The sequence below is a fragment of the Mytilus galloprovincialis genome, chromosome 6, assembly GCF_965363235.1.
Source record: "Mytilus galloprovincialis chromosome 6, xbMytGall1.hap1.1, whole genome shotgun sequence".
NCBI lineage: Eukaryota > Metazoa > Mollusca > Bivalvia > Mytilida > Mytilidae > Mytilus > Mytilus galloprovincialis.
In genome coordinates this window covers 67,980,125-68,001,505 of record NC_134843.1, presented here as the reverse complement: position 1 = coordinate 68,001,505, position 21,381 = coordinate 67,980,125, and the positions used below count along the sequence as shown (strand labels likewise).

The 21,381-nt window shown below is 33.8% G+C and overlaps 2 protein-coding genes across 4 annotated transcripts in view; one reads left to right on the top strand and one right to left on the bottom strand.

Annotated features, from left to right (window-relative positions):
* Positions 1 to 16,469, top strand: part of LOC143080168 (uncharacterized) — a 279,716-nt gene extending 263,247 nt beyond the window's left edge. For all 3 annotated transcript variants that reach the window (XM_076255894.1, XM_076255891.1, XM_076255893.1), the window contains 4 exons: positions 6,865 to 7,226; positions 9,361 to 9,686; positions 13,854 to 14,068; positions 14,548 to 16,469. In XM_076255894.1, the coding sequence (XP_076112009.1) occupies positions 6,865 to 6,896 (32 nt within the window). In that variant the 3' untranslated portion in view covers positions 6,897 to 7,226; positions 9,361 to 9,686; positions 13,854 to 14,068; positions 14,548 to 16,469. The remainder of the gene's footprint in view (positions 1 to 6,864; positions 7,227 to 9,360; positions 9,687 to 13,853; positions 14,069 to 14,547) is intronic.
* Positions 16,470 to 19,506: 3,037 nt separating this feature from the next.
* LOC143080167 (neuronal acetylcholine receptor subunit beta-2-like) lies at positions 19,507 to 20,924 on the bottom strand. The gene has a single exon (XM_076255890.1). The coding sequence runs from the start codon at positions 20,759 to 20,761 to the stop codon at positions 19,550 to 19,552; it is 1,212 nt and encodes a 403-aa protein (XP_076112005.1). The 5' UTR covers positions 20,762 to 20,924; the 3' UTR covers positions 19,507 to 19,549.
* Between the last annotated feature and the right edge of the window lie 457 nt (positions 20,925 to 21,381).

Here is a 21,381-nt window from a genome sequence, read left to right as displayed (position 1 = left end):
TGGCATGTTTTTCTACAAAGGCTATCTTAGACTTTGCAGCCTCTGCCTTGGCACGCTTTCTCCGTGCCAGACTTGACATGTCTGACACGTTAGAGCTACCGCTGTGCGAGGTTTTCTTACCCTTTGAGGTCTTTGTTTTTGTTGATTTGGCCTTTGATAGGGCGAGGCGATGCTCGTGTAGTTTTTCCATGACCAGTTCCACTTTGGACAGACGTAAATCCAAAGAGAGTTTACACGCATCAATTTCTTTTTGACTCTCCAATGTTCTGGTCCTTTTCAGAAAGTCTAGGTATTCATCTGTGAGCCTACGATAATTATTACAGGCTTTAACAAGTTTGTCCTGTACTGTTAGGAGTTGCTGGAGCTCGTTAGGAGGCGTTGTTACTTCCAATAACTGGGATTCAATGTCTGCCCAGAGAGCCTCTAGTTCCTGACAGAACTTGTCACGTTTTTCAGTGAAAGCTCCTTGTCCTTTTTCCGTGAGGTCACGTACTCGCCTAGCCTCGGGATTTTCATCTGACTGTATAGTATTAGATGGATTTTGTAATAGTTCTAGATCTGGGACATTTCCCTCTGGGGGCTGTATCTCTTCTTGTTGTTCCACATGACTTGGATCCATGTTGACTCAACGTTGTTGGGTTGCTGCCTAGTACACACAAGTTATGTAGTCAAGGGATGACGCGTACATGCAGGGCTCAACAGGTAGGTTGTTATGTAGCTGTATAACTAACGTGGAGTGGCGTTATCTGTGAGACACAACAGGCAAGTTGTAGACTTTTTACTGTAATGGCCTGACCATTAAGTTTAACCGACGATTGGGCTCAAGCAACAAGACTATCAGGTGCTGATAATTTATTCTCAAACCAATCTAACAAATGGTAAAAAGCTGAAAAATATAAATAAAATACAATTTTACAATGTGTTCAATTAATGTTATTATAACGAAATGTCAAAGGTAATTGATAGCACAGTATGTTGAATGCGAGAAAATGTTGTACTTTCAAGAACAGATAAATTCCAGGTATTTCACGGAGAAAAGGTTCAAATATGTAGAGAGCAATTTGAAGGGTTCAAATACAATGTTGTAGAATTAACTCACTCTGTGGTTAGCCACGAATTGTGTCCTAGATGACGTTTGTCCTTTGAAAAGTTCTCCAGAACTGGTATGACCTTGCAATGTTCGGTTTGAGATCCGTGTGAGCAGGGGAAAGGTAGCGATGATACAATGTTTTTATGTTCTTATAAGGTTAAAGATGAATAATCCTCCTAGACTGGAACACATAAATAGATTAAAAATATAATCAAACGAACTATATAAATTACGGAACGGTGTAACAGAATAACTGTGTTGATATGACAAAATCAGCTAATGCGCGATATCACAAACCGCGCGGACACCGGGGACTCCACTGTAATTGCATTAATTACAAGACATCTTACTAGGTACAAAAAGTCATAATCATTCGACGTAGATGAGGGTCTGAATGGGGGTCTGTTATTCTCTAAGCATTTAGTTTTCACCCATTTTTTCTCTAATTTTCAAAAAATTAACCCCTTTTTTCTCTAATCTTCAAAAAATTAGACGACGCATTTCTCTAATCTTCATTTTTGTTTTGACGTTTATTCTCTAATCTTCATTTTTTAAGGGCATTATTCTTTAATCATTTAACCCCATCCAAACCCTCGTGTATATAGTCGGTCTTTTTTCAGAAACAAATTTGATCAGAATCTGCATTGAATAGTCTATCTGAAACAGACACTGAACCATGATATTTTACTGAGAGGGTAATTTACCATTTTGGACATATCAAGACCATTCATCATTCATGAACAGGAATTTATTTTTTGAAACACGATGTTTTTTTTTTTCCCAATAATCCTTATTGGGAAGAAACTATTCCCCTTTTCACTTTTGAAACAAATTATTTGTTTTCAAGACATTTAAAATCATGATACATAAACCGACAATAAGCTGGAACAAAAACGACAATAACAAAAACATGCTCCACGTTCGGCTTGTGTAAAAGAACTTTAGTCTGAAGATTGGTGAAAAAGTAAAATTAAGAAAAGTATTAACTCAAATCAAGTTTTATAAGAAATTCGAGAAACCTATAAAGATAAGCAGAACTTTTACAATTTATAAAAAACGTTCTCTTGGTTTCTGGTCTTACTCCGTTTTACTAATTCAACCCAAAAAGATTTGGGTCAAATTGCACAAGACGATGGGAGGTGGTGTTTTGGGTTTTTTTTTTTCTGGACCCATACTATTAACGTAGGGGTCATCAAATGTCTCTTATCAAACCTGATTTTGGCTACTTTTCACATGTTTTTTAACCATAAGAAGGGCATTAGTTTGCACCTGTCCTAGGTCAGGATCTTGATGTTCTGTGGGTTTCGTGTGTTGATTTGGTTTATAAGTGTTTCTCGTTTCTTGATTTTTTATATAGATTCGACGTTGGTTTCCTGTTTGAATGGTTGTACACTTGTCATTTTTCGGGGACCTTTATATCTTACTGCATGCTAATCATTTGATTAAATCTGTTTTACATAGTTTACATAAACAAATTTAATGCAATTTAATGGAGAATTTTTATGAGTTAACCCATGGCATGGGTAAAATCTCTTTGTTCTTATTGTGCTATAATCTGGATAATGCACAGCAAAGGTGTGCATTAACTACCTTAGATATACTGCACAGTTCAAATCTATTTTTACCTTTAGGGGCGGTTCCTGGATTTTGAAAGGGGCGTTATTCTATCAAATTAAAAAAAAAATATCACCGAGTGTAGCGAGACTAAAGACAATATTGACGATTTTAAGTTAAAACACGATACTTTGTCTAATCCAAGGGTTAACGACCTGTTCGCCCTACCCCCGAATCCGCCATCTGCCTTGAAATTACGACAAAGTTGAACTTGGTACAAACATCGTAGTTTCCAAATATTAAAACAAGATTTCTCATTCCTCTTCTTTTTTTTTATCTAAGCTGGGACATAAAATGGTTATTATATTTAGTGTACAACGTAAATTTTAAATCGGTGTTTTAAAGTCAGAAAGATAGTTAAAACAATTTTTGGAAATTTCTGCAAAAAAAAAAGAAATGCATCTAAGAATATCCGAATAAAAGAAATCTGATTTGGATTAGTTTTAGACTCAATGGAATTTATAACGACTTGTTGAATATCTATTCCTATAAAGTGACTATTTTTGGATCGAATTTAATGAGGATCATATATAAATTTGTTTTAAAACAGGGGGATAAGGTGGAGATCAATCAGACTTCATTTAGATGGACGTGTCTTTAAAAGTAATATAAATGTAGTAGATAAAAAGAAAATTGCGGGGAGTAAAAGGTTTTGAAAGAGAAACGTATTTTCTGTTTCTTTAACATTTTAAATTTAGGTAATATAACATCTTCCTCGGTTCTTTTTTTCTCTAAGCATATCATTGAGGGAAAGAAATTCAAAAGCAATTAATCTAAACTCAACAACCCTTTCAGTTATGATTTTTTTTCATACACCGATTTTAAAGTACACAATTTGTCAAAGACTTAAAAGAGGGACGAAAGATACCAAAGGGACAGTCAAACTCATAAATCTAAAACAAACTGACAACGCCATGGCTAAAAATGAAAAAAGACACACAGAAAAACAATAGTACACATGACACAACATAGAAAACTAAAGAATAAACAACACGAACCCCACCAAAAACTAGGGGTGATCTCAGGTGCTCCGGAAAGGGTAAGCAGATCCTGCTCCACATGTGGCACCCGTCGTGTTGCTTATGTGATTACAAATCCGGTAAATAGTCTAATTCGGTAGGTCACATTCATGAAAGAGAAGGGGATTGTAGTTACGACGTTAGGAACATATTCGATATCATTTGTGAAACGGTTATTCCATAACGGTCAACCAACTCGTGATGGCGTCCGTAAAATTTATGAAGGGATGATTTCAACTTCACCATTTGGAACTCTTGGTTTAATAGCTTCCTTATGAGCAGTAACCCTCTATCAAGAAAATCATGATAGGAAATGCAAGCACGGGAATATCGTATCAATTGGGAGATATACATGCGCGTAGCCACGTTTACGTCAAAACGCCCGGGCGTACACTTGAATTTGGTAAAACAAAATAATTTCATCTAGATATTATTAAAAGAATTGGTTAACAGTACATCAACCTTCTAAGTCTTTCTTCAATTGCTTGTAATTTGGAATAAAAATGACAAAATTGGTGTCAGGTTTATATATTTGTTCATTTTCTGTCAAAGTCTAAATCTACCGTGATTTCTATACTCGCTTTCCTTTTTTAAAGCAATTCCTTATGTATTTAGATTCGAAATGTGGTTTGCATTTTTTTTTTAAATTATAACTGTGTAGATGTAGGTTCAGTATGTGGTTGGAATTTAATATATCAATAACTTTGTCAAACCATCGTATGATTTTACGATAGCTGGACAAAAACTGTTTATGGTCAAAAGAGAATCCAGCGCATCATGACGAAATTATATATATGATGAATTTTCCCATAATTCATGGATTTTTAAAAGGAATTTCTTGAAGTATTTACATTCTGAGGTTAAAATTTGGTACATATAAATTATTTGTAAAACCGTGGTCAAAGTTAATGAAACTTTCTTGGAGGAAAACGCGTATAGCGCAAGAATAAATTTCCATCCTGGTATCTATGATGTCGAGTTAATTTACATGTTAAATTTATAAACCTACATATTTTGTCATGAAACTTGTGCAGAAATTAAATGAAAATTTTTCTTTTGTTTAAATCCTGTAATGGACTGATAAATGAATAAACTTTTCGCGGGGAAAAATTTCAGGCGAGAACCAGGGTTCTATTTACACACTTTAATATTGCACCTGAACAACTCAGAAAATTAATCATTATGGTATGTCATTCTCGATAACTTTAAAGCTTCCGGCGGCTTAGCACCCGCTCATCTACATTGGCCTGGATCCAATAGGGCCTAAAGGCCCTGACCGAGGTTCGGGCGTACACTTGAAAATGACCTAGCTACGCCACTGATATATACCCCGTATGCAGGTGCTGCTGAAATGTTGCTACTTAGAAATGGAAAGTTCACAATTGGAAAGCTGAAATCATCTCTTTTGTCGTAAAGTTTTGTTTTCAACCGACCCTCATTTTCAATTTCTAGATGTAAGTCAAGATATGAAGCCGACTTAACTGTATCTGTAGTATCCTTTATCTCCAATTCGATGGGATGTCACCAATTAAATAAAAATTGGGAATAAATTAAACGGAAACGATGATAAAAAAAATGCCATTAAATCGTAATTTTAGAATAAGTCCAAATTAAAAAAAATATTAATTTAAAACTTACCAAAGTCGTATTTCCTCCTTTCTTTTCCCTACAAGAAACTTTCCTAGGATCCGTGGATTGCGGAATAAAGTCCACATTTCTAAAACGTTCACGTAAATTGATTGCGTCATTGTTCATTTTAGAACACAATCTGTGACACAAACAAATTTTGAATTCATGTTGAACGGAAACCAGTTAGATATTGTATCCAAATATATGTATCTTGGTTTAATATTAAATGAGTTTTTGGATTATAACGAGATGGCGAAAATTGTAGCAAAATCAGCCAGCAGATCATTAGGTTTACTAATTGCTAAATGCAGAATATTCTACTTTTACTAAGCTTTTTGACACTGTTGTTATGTCTGTAATTGAATATGGTGCTGCGATATGGGGAAGTAAATTATACTCCTGTATAAATGCTGTTAAAAATAGGGCAATGCGGTTTGTTTATGGGTGTTGGAAAGTACACACTAATTTATCCCTGTATGGTGATATGGGCTGGATGCCATGTATTGTAAAACAATGGACATGTATTTTTAGAACTTATAGTAGATTTACGAAAATGTGTGATAATAGAATAAACAAAAAAGTTTTTATATTGGCAAATAAAATACGCAATAATAGACTGAAAAATTGGAATTTCAGAGTACACACAAAGTTTAAAGAACTTGATATGGAACATTCTTGTAATACAAATTTGATTATTGATAAACATGTTATAAAAAATATTGAGAATATCTGTTTCAATAGATTTAAAGAGCAATGGTATATTGATTTAATGTCAAACGAGCCGGTAGTAAACTACGTACTTACAGACTGTTCAAAAATGAATTTGGCGAAGAAAATTATTTATTAAAAATTATACCTGGTAGATATAGGAGTGTCTATGCCAAATTTAGAAGTGGTACTGCTCCTTTGAAAATTGAGACTGGAAGGTATGAAGGTATTTTAGTTGAAAATAGAATTTGTTATTATAACAGTATTTGTAATGAAAATCTTTAAATTGAAGATGAAAAACATGAAGAATGAATTGTCCTGTGTATGAAGATTTGTGTTGTTATTTGTTTTATCAAGCATCTCTATTTAATGTTAATTTTATTCAATTGTCTGATGACGATAAATTTATATTTTTATTCACAGATGAAAATATGTACTTTTATACTGCCAAAATCTGCAATGACATTTTATTGAAAAGAAAATGTATTTTATACAGCTAATTTTAGTGTAAATACTGTATATACATTTTTGATAGTCTCTCATAACTCTTTTTAGAGTGGCTCTTGTATGTTTTATGATGTTGTTTTATCAACTGTTTGTATGGTTTATAATGAAGAGGTGAGACTTAAATAAAATATTGTCTTGTCTTGTCTTGTCTTGTGTTAAAACAGTAATTGGCCAATCAAATCGGTATATGTAATTTAATCTGCACAGAACGAGATGACCCAATAACCCGAACTCCTACGTCGTTCGGTTTGAGCAGGGTCACTCGAACTGTGCAGATTAAATGACTTTTTTTTACAGAAAAAAGACGACAAATGGAAGCCAGATGTTGAGGAGCATCATGAAGACCATCACTTTAATTTGAATGCTGACGAAGAAGCAATTAAAAACTACCAATTTATTATACATGTTGATGATGATCCAACCAAAGATCCTATGTATGATCAAAAACAAGATTTACTGGACGAATGTAAAAAATTATTAGGAACCACGTTATCAGGAAAAAGGCCTCTGAATATTGCAGTTTTAGGGCCACCTGGCTGTGGAAAATCTGCATTCCTTAATACAGTGTTTGCTAGTTTGAACAACGACCGGTGGAGAGAGCATGCAAAACATGGAAGTTTTAGTTCCATTGGTAAACAAGTTACCAGACGACTTAAAAGGTGACTAATTGAAAATTATTTTACCTTAGTAGGCATTTTCGGTATAGAATTGTTGCTCATAATTTTATTATTTTACGGAATTGTCTGAAAAAGGCTATTGACCGGTTAATAGCTTCAAAAACTATTTACTGGATATGAAAAATAGGAAGATTTGGTATGATTGCCAATAAGACAACTACGGGTATCCATTAGATACCAAATGACAGCTATAAAAGGCGGGCGTATGACATTTGCGCCGATTTTATATTTGCTCCTAATTAGATTTACAGGTAAGTTAATACTTGTACATGTACTATACCATTGGTAAAATCTGGTTTTAAATGTTGTTCACTTATGTTTAATTAGTTAATTTTGATTCATATTGTTCTGGAACTTCGTTGTAACATGATGGACATATTGCACATTAAAACTAAGCCGAGGAGTCAATTCTTTAATCCGCGACGATCATACATATAGAAAGGTCAGTGTCCTGAAACATATCTTACTAATGCACCATACAATCGTGTAAATCCAGTCACCACGGATTCTGATAGTCTGACTATTATCAAAACACAAAACGAGCATAACCATGTGGTAGATGACCGAAAGTCAGAGGCTATGAACTACGGGTACGGTCAAGGAAAAAGTCTGGAGATGTTTCTTGTGGTCCTTCTTCCATCTCCCCGTGGTGAGCAGGGGACAACAGTTATATATATATATATATATATATATATATATACAACTCGTCTAAACATCAACCCAACAATGTTAGATCTGTAAATTTGCTTTCGCAAATTTTTGGTTCTTCCCTCGCCGGGATTCGAACCCATGCTACTGTGATATCGTGACACCAAATCGCCTGCACTGCAGCCGTCCCGCTAGACCACACGACCACCTGGGCTCTCAAAAAAAGAGCTTTCGCTGGCCGTGTGTTACCTTTCCACGTCAGTTTTAATCTAGCGGCGTACTGCAGTACATGATATATAAGGCATGAAGATGTTATTGTTACAGATCAGATAAATTATCTATAGTAAAGGATCCTACAAATTAATGTAATATACAGTCACAGAAAATAATTATATTTATAAGTACGTCTGAGTCAGTGACAACTCTACAACAGAAGTATCCATCGGATCGCCATCAATGATGGTGATACATGGCTGTGTACATAATGTATATACAACTCGTCTAAACATCAACCCAACAATGTTAGATCTGTAAATTTGCTTTCGCAAATTTTTGGTTCTTCCCTCGCCGGGATTCGAACCCATGCTACTGTGATATCGTGACACCAAATCGCCTGCACTGCAGCCGTCCCGCTAGACCACACGACCACCTGGGCTCTCAAAAAAGAGCTTTCGCTGGCCGTGTGTTACCTTTCCACGTCAGTTTTAATCTAGCGGCGTACTGCAGTACATGATATATAAGGCATGAAGATGTTATTGTTACAGATCAGATAAATTATCTATAGTAAAGGATCCTACAAATTAATGTAATATACAGTCACAGAAAATAATTATATTCATAAGTACGTCTGAGTCAGTGACAACTCTACAACAGAAGTATCCATCGGATCGCCATCAATGATGGTGATACATGGCTGTGTACATAATGTATATACAACTCGTCTAAACATCAACCCAACAATGTTAGATCTGTAAATTTGCTTTCGCAAAATATATATACATGTTATGATTGACAATTTATTTTATTTTTACAAGTGGCTAACCGAAGACGTCTATAATAATAAATGAAAAATAACATGACTTTGTTAGAGAGTTGTCTCATTGGCACTCATACCACATCTTCTTATATCTATTCACCTGTAATTTACCTGTAAAAAAATCGGCGCAAATGGAAAAAAAATCAGCGCAAATGAAAGAAAAAATCGGCGCAAATGAAATGCAGATCGGCACAAATGCAAAACGCCAATAAAAGGCATCGAAACGACAAAGTTAAAACAATTCAAGCGAAGAAACCAGCGTCCTCATTTATGTATAAAAAAATATATAAAGATGATATACAACAACCACTGAATTAAAGGCTCCTGACATGAGCAGGAACATATAGATTTTGAAAATATAAAGACATATTTTTATTTATACGACATATTTCCATTATTAATATATTTATGTATTTATTTTCAATGTTTCAGCTATAGAAAGGAAGTTTATTACAAAGAAACGGATACAGTTTTAATGCCTACGTTTATAGATATGACTGGATTCGAAAACGAGGGTTCAGAACTGAACAGAGAACTTTTAAACATAATTTTGAAAGGAAAAATGAAAGAAAATGAACTCCTTTCAGATGTCATCGAATACGGAAAGAAATACGGAGGAAATGCCTTAAGAATGAAATACAGTTCCAGACCTGTTTACAAACGGGTAGACCGTATTATAGCTGTCTGTTCGTGTAACCCGTTGTCTAATTTACCAAGTACATTGTTTGAGACGATAGCTGAAATCGCCAGTAATAAAGGTAAGTTTAATATGTAAGTCAGATGCTTGCAAATTCTGGACGTAAATTATTGCCCCTTCAATTGGAAGTATAGATACCATGATTACATTTTCTATTCTAAACAATATAGGCTAATCCAGGGGGCCTGCCCCCCCCCCCCCCCCCCCCCCCCCCCATTCGTAGAAAAAAAGGTTGAATAAATAGGGAATCACTGAAGCATGACTGGAGCCCTTTTTAAGTAAGTCAGCGATCCCTCTAATGAAAAGTGATCCGCCACTTAACTGACAGTCATGTACATTGAACTTTAGTTCCAATATTGAAATCAAATTTCTTTTGGTGAACGTCACAGTAACAAATGTTTTTAGATCTATTCACTTATTTGATGACATCACTAGACTGATGAATTCATAGACATGAAAAATACATGTAATTTTGTGTTTATGATTATTTTTTCGAGGAGCGACGCAATACGCCAATAGGGAAAGAAATCGCTTACTGTATCTGACTGCATCAAACAATTTACAATGAAAACATTGTCCTTGATTTTGTTAATATTATACAACTATGATAATGTATAAATAGTTTAACTTACTAATACAGTGTATGTAAAGTGCGGATCCTAAAATACCATTTTCACTGTATATGCCACGCATTTCTGATGTAGAATGGTAAATAAACAGACGAAAAAGTTATGATATTTGAAGAAAATGAAGAAAAATAGTTCACATGTAAATGTTTAGTAATAAATAATACAAGTTAGACAAAATACGAGATGGGAACGGGTTTTTATCGCGACGAGAGCCATCCATACGTGAAATATATACCGAAATAGGTGAATATTTAGGACGTTTTACGAACAAATCGTGCAGGTGATTAAAAACTAGCAGGAAAGATGTAGTTGAAGAAAAATATTCATTTCAACACAATTATTAATGTTGTATAACGTAGAATAGCTTTTGTTATTCGGTTTGTCCATATTGTATTGAATTTCACTATGATGCTATCTTTATGCGAGTCATATTTACTGTTGAATAATGATACTTTACTTTCATTTTCACTGTAGATCGATTCATTAGTATTGTATAAGCGGTGCATTTTCACTGTATGAATTTTATTCATTTTTATGCAAATTCAATAAATTCCTAATTCAGCCGACTTGCTCAAACAATAATTAAAGTAAGAAAAGGGTTTGATAGTGCTGACTTTGAGATGGAAAGTTTGATTGAACACTCCAATAAATTCAATAGAATTAATATTTATTTTATATATAATACATTGCAGTCATGATATAACAACATGTGGATCATTTAAGAGTTAAAAGTGTAACTGTTTTAGATTAAAGAAATATATTTTAAAATGCATGCCAATTTGATAAAATTCATGTTTCTGCAGTAGTCATTATACGAATGTTCAAACAAATTTTGAGTATGGGTCTATTTACAAAGCAGAAGAAGCATGACTTTTTATAATAGATTTTTTTTATAATTCATCAGCATCTTTATTTAAAATACAGTTATATTTATCCAATGCAATGACACTTCATCACTGAATACGAACATCTATCATGTCTATCGAAATAGAATGGGATAAAAACTTTAAAGGGATAAAAAACAACAAAGTTTTTCTAATTTCTTTTTATAAATCACTTCTTGACCAATTTCAACGAGGTTTTGACGTAAGATTTTTGATTTTGGGTCCGGTTTTAAATTAGCCCACAGGGTCCAAAATAAAACTTGAGGTTCTTTGGTAGGCTGAATCCATACATGATTGAGGTTATTATTTTTTTGGTCCATTTAACAAGTTTGTGGGGTCCTAACTGTCAAGAAATAAATTCTTTTGAATTTCAACAACAATTGAATATTTGGGGTACTTTGGCATGCTGAATCTCACCGTGTTTTTAATTTTGGGATTTTTGTATTTTGGGCCAAGTTATCGAAATGGTCCACATTGAGGTACAAAGGGTCCGATATTCAACATTTTCTTTATTTCATCAAAAATTATGTCTTGCTTAAATGTTGTGTACATACTTGCCCCAAACTGTTCGGGGTTCGACCTCTGCGGTAGTATCAAGGATGCTCTACAACACGTACATCGTGTACCAATGCAACTTTATCAGTTTATATTTTTGACAGAAAAAGTTTGCCCTACACAACTGACTTGCATTTCACGCTTTGATGACTTTGGATAATTTATATGTCACATGTCGTTTCATTTTATACAGTAAAGAACATGCAAGCAATATTCGAGCTAAAACTAACTTTCCTTCAGAATATGAATATTGAAGCATTTGGGATTCTACAATACGGGAAGCAAGTGAAGATGAACCACAGAACTAAAGTTTAGAAGGAGGGGTCTTCATACCAATGCACTTATTGTCCTTTCAAGACAAAATGGGTAGCTAGTTTTCACAGGCATAAGAAGATCCACACTAATGAGTTACACAAATGTGGTCAGCGTGAATTAAAATTTTAAGACTTCTCAATGAGCATGAAAACTGATAGCATGGAGAAGGCCTGATTTGTACTCATTGTTCCAAACACTTCAAAAGCAGAACTGGGTAGTGGCGGATCCAGAACTTTTTGTAAGGCGGACCCGATGGATGACCTAAAAAGTGTGGGTGGGGGGGGGGGCTCCAGATACGCTTCAGTGATTCCCTATATATATAATCAACCAAATTTTTGCAGGCACTCCTTGATACGCCTATGCTGGCCTGGCTCACCATATGAAGAAAGCAACAGGAACTTTTAATCACATCAGCTCGTTTTGTAGTTAAACATTTAAAATGCTTCGCTGACCGCAGAGGTCGAACCCTGAACAGTTGGGGCAAATTTGGACACAATGTTAAAGCTGGATACTATCTGAATTTGAATTGTGAAATGACGTTATATAGGTTTCTGACACAAGGTAAATGTGGTCGAAGATTTTACAAATCGTATGTGCAATACTGTGCAACTGAAGGTTTCTTCTTGAAACTTTTCAAAAATTTACAATTTAAAAAAAAAATAAAAGAGATATGAACCCCTTTAAAAAATTAGAATTTTGTTTTCCATCTAGGACCAATACCCATCAAACCCAATACCAGTCTTTCCTTTGTGGTAATGAACCTTGTAGTACAATTTTAGAGAGATCCGTACACTTTGTTTTTTGTCCCTTTTTTGTTCCTTCATTCCTAAACTGTTAGTACCATAACCCCCAAAATAAATCCTAGCCTTCTACTTGTGGTATTGAACGCTGTATTACAATTTCAGAGCAATCGAAATTCTTATACACAAGAAATTATCCTGAAACTAAAAAGAATGCTTCTTTTATGCCCCTTTTTCGTAAAAAGTTGGAACCATCATCCCCAAAATAATCCCAACCTTCATTTTGTGGTATTGAACCTTCTTTAAAATTTATATAGATCCATTCACTTAAATTGAAGTTGTCCGGAATCTTATGACGACATCATAGCAATATACGAACCGAAAAAAAATTGCGGTCGTATAAAAACAACTCTTTGATGGCCAAGTCAACAAGCACCTAAACAACAAGCCCTATAAATTTAAGAAAGTATATTTTTTACAAACATAATTTGAAACAACATGCACCAAGAAAACAACAAAAAGTATCAGTGTGATTTGTGTAATCAGGAATTTGCAACTTCTAAAGACCTAGCGAATCACAAAGCAATGAAACATGGCAATACAGTTCACACATGTCAATACTGTGGGAAAAGATATAAATGGCCAGCCAGTTTTTATAGACACAAACAAGTTATAAATAGATATAAATATTAAAGCAATCTAATAAGTTTTTCATTTGTTGAGTCTAATTATCACATTAATCTACAATAAAAATTCATCGCATCTTCGAAAATTCTACATCAGAAATGAATGCCATACAGTGATAATTCATCGCATCTATAGTGAAAATGGATCGCCATTAATAATTGATATTCTATATTATGTTGCTTTTATAACACATATTTGAACTTTAATACATTTATTTTACATTAAAAAGACACATCATAATGAAAATATGTTAAAATTTAGTTTCAAATCAATTATTTTGGTAATTTCAAAACGTAAACAAATAATGTTTTCCCATGATCCTTTATTCTACAATGAACATACTCGCACACAACAGTGAAAATGAACTGACTGGATTCGCACTTTATATACACTGTAATATGTGTTTCAATATTTTTAGACATAACCGTGTATGGTGTCATGACACATGCGGATGCATTCTCAACAGGGGATACCATTACAGAAAAAGAGGCAAACTTTCGACATTTACTGGGTATACCGGATACAAGGTTTGTTCGGATTAAGAACTATTGTTCTGATGTAGACCCTACTCATGCATACCTTAAAACTGTAATACCAACGTTGGATGTTCCAGTCCTTAAGCTGATGACACAGGTATATTAATCCAAAATTATTTTACCTTAGTTGAACATCAAAAATTTTTAATGTTCAATTAATATTAAAAGTAATTCAATTTTGATTTAGATTAGTCATGCCCTTGAGTTGTTTATGTGTGCAAATTTATATGAAGACATGGTATGATTGTCAACGAGACAACTATCCATTAGAGACACAAATGTTGTAGATGATATAATAAATATAGGTCACCAATGAGCAAAACCTATACAGCAACGCAAACTAACTCAAGCATGTAAAAGGCCCCGAACTGACAAATGTAAAACAGTTTAAACGAGAAAACTTATTGTTATGGTCCATTTACTGCTAGTCTCTTCCTTTTGTTCAAAATGTTTTTAGAAAAAAAAAGCGATCTTGTTTATTTTCATTTATATCTTTTACATATAGTTTTCGTATTCAATAAAACAATTTTAAGTTTAGAACGAAAGCAATTCACGAAAATAATTCGACTCTTTCAGGTTTTACCACGGGAGGACAATGATGACGTAGAACCCGAGCCCGACCCTCAAGATATTAAACTAGACTACGTGTACAGATATTGGAAGCCTGCATCGTTACTCGTAGTAATAATACTAGTGTTACTGTTTGGAACGTTTAGCATTGTTATTATTATTTCGCTGATAATTATATCATCTCTAGTCTATTTTTGGAAAGGTCAAGAAGTACTGACTCAGTTAGACTTCTTTAATTGAGTTATCGAAGCCTAGACATACCAAAAGCGAATTGTTCATTTCTGCTTATATTATTGTTGAGGGTATGAATGGGGGTTAATAGGAAGAGAGTAAAGGGCAAAACATAAAAAGAAAAGAGAATAAAAAAAATTTAAAATAAAAAATAGAGAACAGTAACATATAATATTTATACAATTGTATTGCATGTCTCTGTAGAGAATAATTTAGTGCTTAAATATAAGAAATTGAGAAAAATGGTCAAAAAGAAAAGGGAAAAATGGCATAAAAAATAATTAAATACAGAATTGAGAAACCGCCAATCATCCAGACCCTAATTGTTGATGTGGTAGAAGCGCCATTGGCAAAACATAAAATGTCCATCGGTATTTGAATCGGTCTGATTAAAATCAAACCTTTCAGCGCTCCCGTCTCTGATGTGTCGAATGGAATATCTGTTCTTTGTTGTTTATTTAGATGTTGTGATAGTGGTCGTTTTTTCGAAATTTTGTTTTTTACTTTCTGACTTTGTTTTTGAACATGTTAAATTGTAAGCCTTTCGCACACCACATCTTGTGTCAATTCGATACTTTCTTTAATGAACTTAGCTCTTCTTTTAGTTTTAACACTTTTTCAATGTGTCTATAACATTTAATGCTTATACCATTATTTTGTTCATGTTCATGCTCAAACAGTTCTCAACCTTGTTGCCGGATGGTATAATGTCAGTCTGAATAAATGAGAAACCACAAATCACACATATATAAGAGAAGTAATAAACTCTTCTGGCCATGGGGTGGCAGGACTCTTCATATCCATAGCAGTAAAATTCATTTACATGTATGATTTTAAGTCGAAGTTCAAGTATGCACATATTATAGATAGTAGAAGTCGCCATCCTCCATAAACAAGTGCTATCAATGACAATATATTTAAATAAGGTGAACATACATATTTGATCGCTACTCATATTAGTCAACACAACATAGCAAGAACAGTCATGTTAAAATTATAAAAAAATCTGCTACACAAAAAAACGGAAGTAAATAAATCCGTTCGTAACCTCGTGTGGGATAGAATCATTGAAAGAAATTCCGAATGAATTCTTTTGACTGACGATTTCGTGGTAAATTAAATGTGTTACTGTAAAATCCCTTTATCACACGATAAACTTTCAAAATGTCGAACTTGAGAAGCATTTCCATTGGTCGAAAATACACACCTACGAGGTCACCTGCATGTGACCTCAAAGCGGGTTTATGCAGACCTCCAAGCGACATATCAGAAACGGGAGCGCTGAGAGATTTGATTTTAATCAGACTGTATTTGAATACGTGAAAACAAATCTGTTTTTGTTTCAATTTTTTACTTTCATGTTGTCTTGATTTGATAAAAAATTAAGAACTGAAATGTGTTTTGTAAACAACGCTGTGCAGTCAATTATTTACAATTGCAGAGGATACATTACGTGCATGATTCCTTTATCAAAATTCGGCTTCATGTCCTGCAATTGATATTGGAAAACTAATCACGAGTACAAACAAGATATCTTTAAAAAAAAATACCAACAATTTGTTAATTTGAAAATCAATACATTTTTGTTATCTATGTAATATTAAAAAAAAAAAAACAACTGATTTTCATACAAAGCAAACGATGATTATATGGATACAGTTTGATTATTATGAATAAACTTGTCAATGATTGAAAAATGTCTTGTTTTTAGTTTAACACCACGAAAAAGGACTTTCTTAAAAATTAATTCAGACACGGAGTGCAAGGTTGAAGGAAAGAACTCGCAGCACTTAAAACAGGACTAAAATGATCTAAAATGAAATTCATAGGTAATATTGCAGATGTTATTTGCAAAAGTATGGCCCTCTAACACCTTTTTTTTAAAACGCAATCTCGCCGCCAACATCAAACGCAGGACCTGTACCTAGCATTGTAAGATAAATATTTGGACACGAAAAAAATGTCGCGTGTGGTATATCTCAATGAAACAACAATCAGGACTAGTAAGACAAATAACAAAAACACAATTATGTACACCTGCCAATTTATCAAGCTGTAATTCAAAGTTAAGAAAAATTATGAATTAATTTAAAGGACAACCAACTATATTGTATCTTCCATTAAAGCATAGAGTCATGGTAATTAGTTGTTCAAATACTTAATTGGCTTTAACTGCTCCCGTTTTTAACTGGACTGGCCTGAAGAGCTAAGTGAACTTTTCTCATCACTTGGTGTTATTCGTCGATAACTTTTACAAAAAAACCTTCCCTGAAACTACTGAGTCAAATTTAACCTTAAATTGGCCCTATCATCATTAGGGTTTCTAGTTTGAATAGATGGTTGACACGGCTAAAAATAGAACATAGGGGTAAAATTCAAGTTTTATCCATTATAAATAGAGCAAATTTGATGCCAGGAGCAAACATGTTTAAGATAGTTTCCTCTACCAATTGTCTCAATACGTCAAAATTGTCATTATTGCCCTTAAATGCATGAATTTTGCCAAAAGAGTGAGTAGACTACACCGGAGTTCACCCCCAGTTCTTTGTTGGGTTCGTGTTGCTTAGTTTTTTTTATTATTTTCTATGTTGTGTCATGTGTACTATTATTTTTTTGTTTGTCTTTTCCTTTTTAGACATGGCCTTGTCAGTCTGTTTTCGGTCTCTGAGTTTGAATGTCACATTTGTGTCATGAATTATATTCTTAAAATTGAGAATAGAAATGGGGAATGTGTCAAAGAGACAACGACCCGATCATGGAAAAGACAACAGCAGAAGGTCACCAATAGTTCTTCAATGCAGTGAGAAATTCCCGCGCCCGGAGGCGTCCTTCAGCTGGCCCCTAAATAAATATATATACTAGTTCAGTGCTAATGAACTATACATGTTGGAGAGTGTTCTTTGTTAAAAATACATATTGAACAAGGTGAGCGACACAGGCTCTATAGGGCCTCTTGCTTTATATCGTTTCTTGTCAATTAATCTCTTTAAAACCGGTATCACATAACAACTGACTAACGGTTTTGTGATGCTCTAGAAGAGGTAATCCAGTACCCTTCTAGACTGACAATAAGATTTTTTTAATTTTTAATTGTTTTTACAATGTTATTTTCATGCATTTGTCTATATAATATTTAAAAATCATTAAATTCATGTATTTAGCAGAATAGTTTTCGACTCAAATTGCACACACAATTACATATTTGTATCCTTGTAAGATCTTGTAAGATCTCACCAAAGATGACTTACTAGTATTTGTTACGCTAGACACGCGTTATCCACTATTTATTATTAAATGTATTTTAATTTAAAGAAATGTTAAAACATACACACTACACAGAATTGGTGTATCAAATAAGCATTTTATTTAAACATGTTAAAATCGCCCACTGTTTTTCTCAGAAAGTAGCTGATACGACTACCCCTCGGATTCAACTGTTACTTGATTTACTGTTTGATCTTTGAATATTGGTGGTTAAGTGTTAAAATATTGAAAGGAAATCCTCCAATGTTACTTTGCACAAGCACACAATTTATTTACAGGAATGTTCATATCATATACATGTACATCAAGCACTCATATTACGTTGGCCAATATGTACAAAATGTAGATTTGATATTAAAAGCAATGTCTTGTTAAATCAAATCTATGAACTGTCGGCACTGATTTAAAGTAGTGTCTGCTCCATGACAGTCTTGAACATTAACACTCAATATTAAATAAAAGACACTACTATTTTTTTGTGTTTGGTACAGGTTGGCGGTCAGTGTGCATAACATAGAATCCCAAGGGGAAAAAATGAGAACTCTTTTTAAAACACTGTCAAACATCCAAACATACTATCCACACTTATCTGTGTCCATATCTGACCTTTTTAAACAAATAAAAACGCATTCAAAACTGTTTTTGCTTGAGTCTGTCATTGTATTTAAGACATTAAATATTATTCTGATCCGAACATGCTTCCCACTAAATATTTAAAGGATACCGATCCTCCCCAAAACAACCTGACATTTACTAGAGACTATAGCACAAAGCTCCTCTATACAATTTGATAGTTATTAGACAATAGTTCAATTTTCCCTCCTCACAATCTTGACACTCGTTCAATCCTCCCCTAACTAAACAATCAGACATTTACTTGGTTCTAGTACAATTCTCCCCTTTATAATGTGACATTTACTTGGTTCTAGTACAATTCTCCCCTTTATAATCTGACATTTACTTGGTTCCAGTACAATTCTCCCCTTTATAATCTAACATTTACTAGACACTAGCACTATGCTACCCTATACAATTTTATATTTGATAGACAATAACTTGAAATTTCCCCCTATACAGTTTTGACATTCGTACAATCCTCCCTAAACAATTAGACACTTACTTGGCACTAGTAAAATTCTCTTATCACTAGTGTAATTCTCTCCTAAACAATATATCATTTACTTAACCTTAGTACTATCCGCTATACAATCTGACATTTACTTGACACTAGAACAATCATCCCCTATACAATCCAACATTTACTAGATACTAGTGAAATTCTCCTCTAAACAATTTAACATTGACTTGACACTAGATCAATCCTCCCCTATACAATCTGACATTTACTTAACACTAGTGCAATCCTCCGCTAAACATTCTTACATTTACTTGACACTTAGTCTAGTACAATCATTCCCTAAACAATCTGATATTTTAAATTACTTGATACTCGTTTTAAGTACTACAAGATTTACAGACACAGAGTTTATTTGTTTCAACTCCTTTTCAGGTTCTAACCTACTGCCATAAGTATCATGATTATTAGTGTGCTGAGTAAAAAAATCACAGTAAAAAACCAGAACGAAATAAAGTCGATTGCAGAAGAAACATCATTCCAATCAAATGCATGAACTCTTTCGTCAAGGTCAATGTTCTCCTTTGTCTGTTTGTTCGCTACGCTTTGCACCTGGTTTTCACTTTTACAGCAACGCCTTGAAAATGAAACCAGATACTTGTACGTTTTGTTTGGCTCCCTGTTCGGATCTCTATGACGAATGCGTAGCTGTATCGATGAGACCACTAGAGCGAATATACCCAAACAAATCTGTATCTGTATATAAACGGATAACATGGAAATATTATCGGAGTTTGCTGGTAACTGAGTACTAACTAATGTCAGAAATACCATAAAACCAAGCGCGACGGTAATGGAGTAAGACATTTTTTCTCCTGCATCGGCTGGCAAAACAAATACAAGTATATTTAAAATTCCAAGAAATACAACAGGTAAAATAATGGTGGAAACATAGTAGCTTGGCTTACGTTTGATATTTAGAGAATATGTAATTACAGAACGAGACCCCGTGTTATCAACGTTTTGGGATGTTGACTCGATCGTCCACAATGCGTTTGACGTGTATTCACCCATTATTATGTTATCCACAGTTGGATTGATACTAACTTGAAAAGTAAAGTGTGACCACATTGTAAAAACGATATCACATGTTTGGGAATCAAAGGGAAAATAAGTCACATCTAAGGCACATTTGGTTTCAAATACTTGATAAGGATTCCAGGCCACATCTCCATCGACAGTAAGAATGACGTTATAAAACGAACCTCCTAATTCCTTGAACTCGGTGAATCCGTTGCGCAGTACAAAATCTGGTTTCCAAACTAGGGTCTGCGGAAGTGTAAATCGTCCTATAGGATAAGTTGAATAATCCCATGTCAAGAAATCATCAGTCCAAGCAAGACCAAGAAAAGCCGTACAAACCAATTTTCCCTCCAACTCGTCAAATTTATTGATACTTAGGAAATTAAATTTGACATCCAATGATATGTTTTGTGACTGGTCGTTTCTTGGACGTAACGTTTTGTCATACGATTTGATTTGAAATAATTCAGTTGTTAAATTTGACAGAATTTCGAAGGAATATGCTTGAACATCGTGAATATCATATATCAACAGGTACACTAAATACAGCATGCAACATTTCGCCATTGTTTGGGTTTTAGTTATAACCTATTCCAAAAGTTTTCCCAAAATCCTTATTATAATAATTGTATTCCAATAACTTATCAAATGTTTGATTAAAACTGTAAAGGTTATCAATTACCAGTATAAATGGATTTAGTGTTCATTTCAGAGGTTCGTTATAGTGAGACCAAACACATTTAAATTCTTGACCTGTAAAATAAATCCATTTGTTTTGTACAATACAAGACATAAAGTAGGTGATTAAAACGAAGTTTTACATTGGAAAAGATAAAGAAAAGAATAAAAAAATAGAATTTCTTTTGTTTATTATCATGAACGTTTCATATTTTTTAACATAGTAATTAAAGGCAATAAGTTGACACGCTAACATAGATTTATAATATATATTATATATAAATATATATTGGCTAGAGGTATAGGGGGGGGGGGTTGAGATCTCACAAACATGTTTATCCCCGCTGCATTTTTGCGCCTGTCCCAAGTCAGGAGCCTCTGGCCTTTGTTAGTCTTGTATTATTTTAATTTTAGTTTCATGTGTACAATTTAGAAATTAGTATGGCGTTCATTATCACTGAACTAGTATATATTTGTTTATGGGCCAGTTGAAGGACGCCTACGGGTGC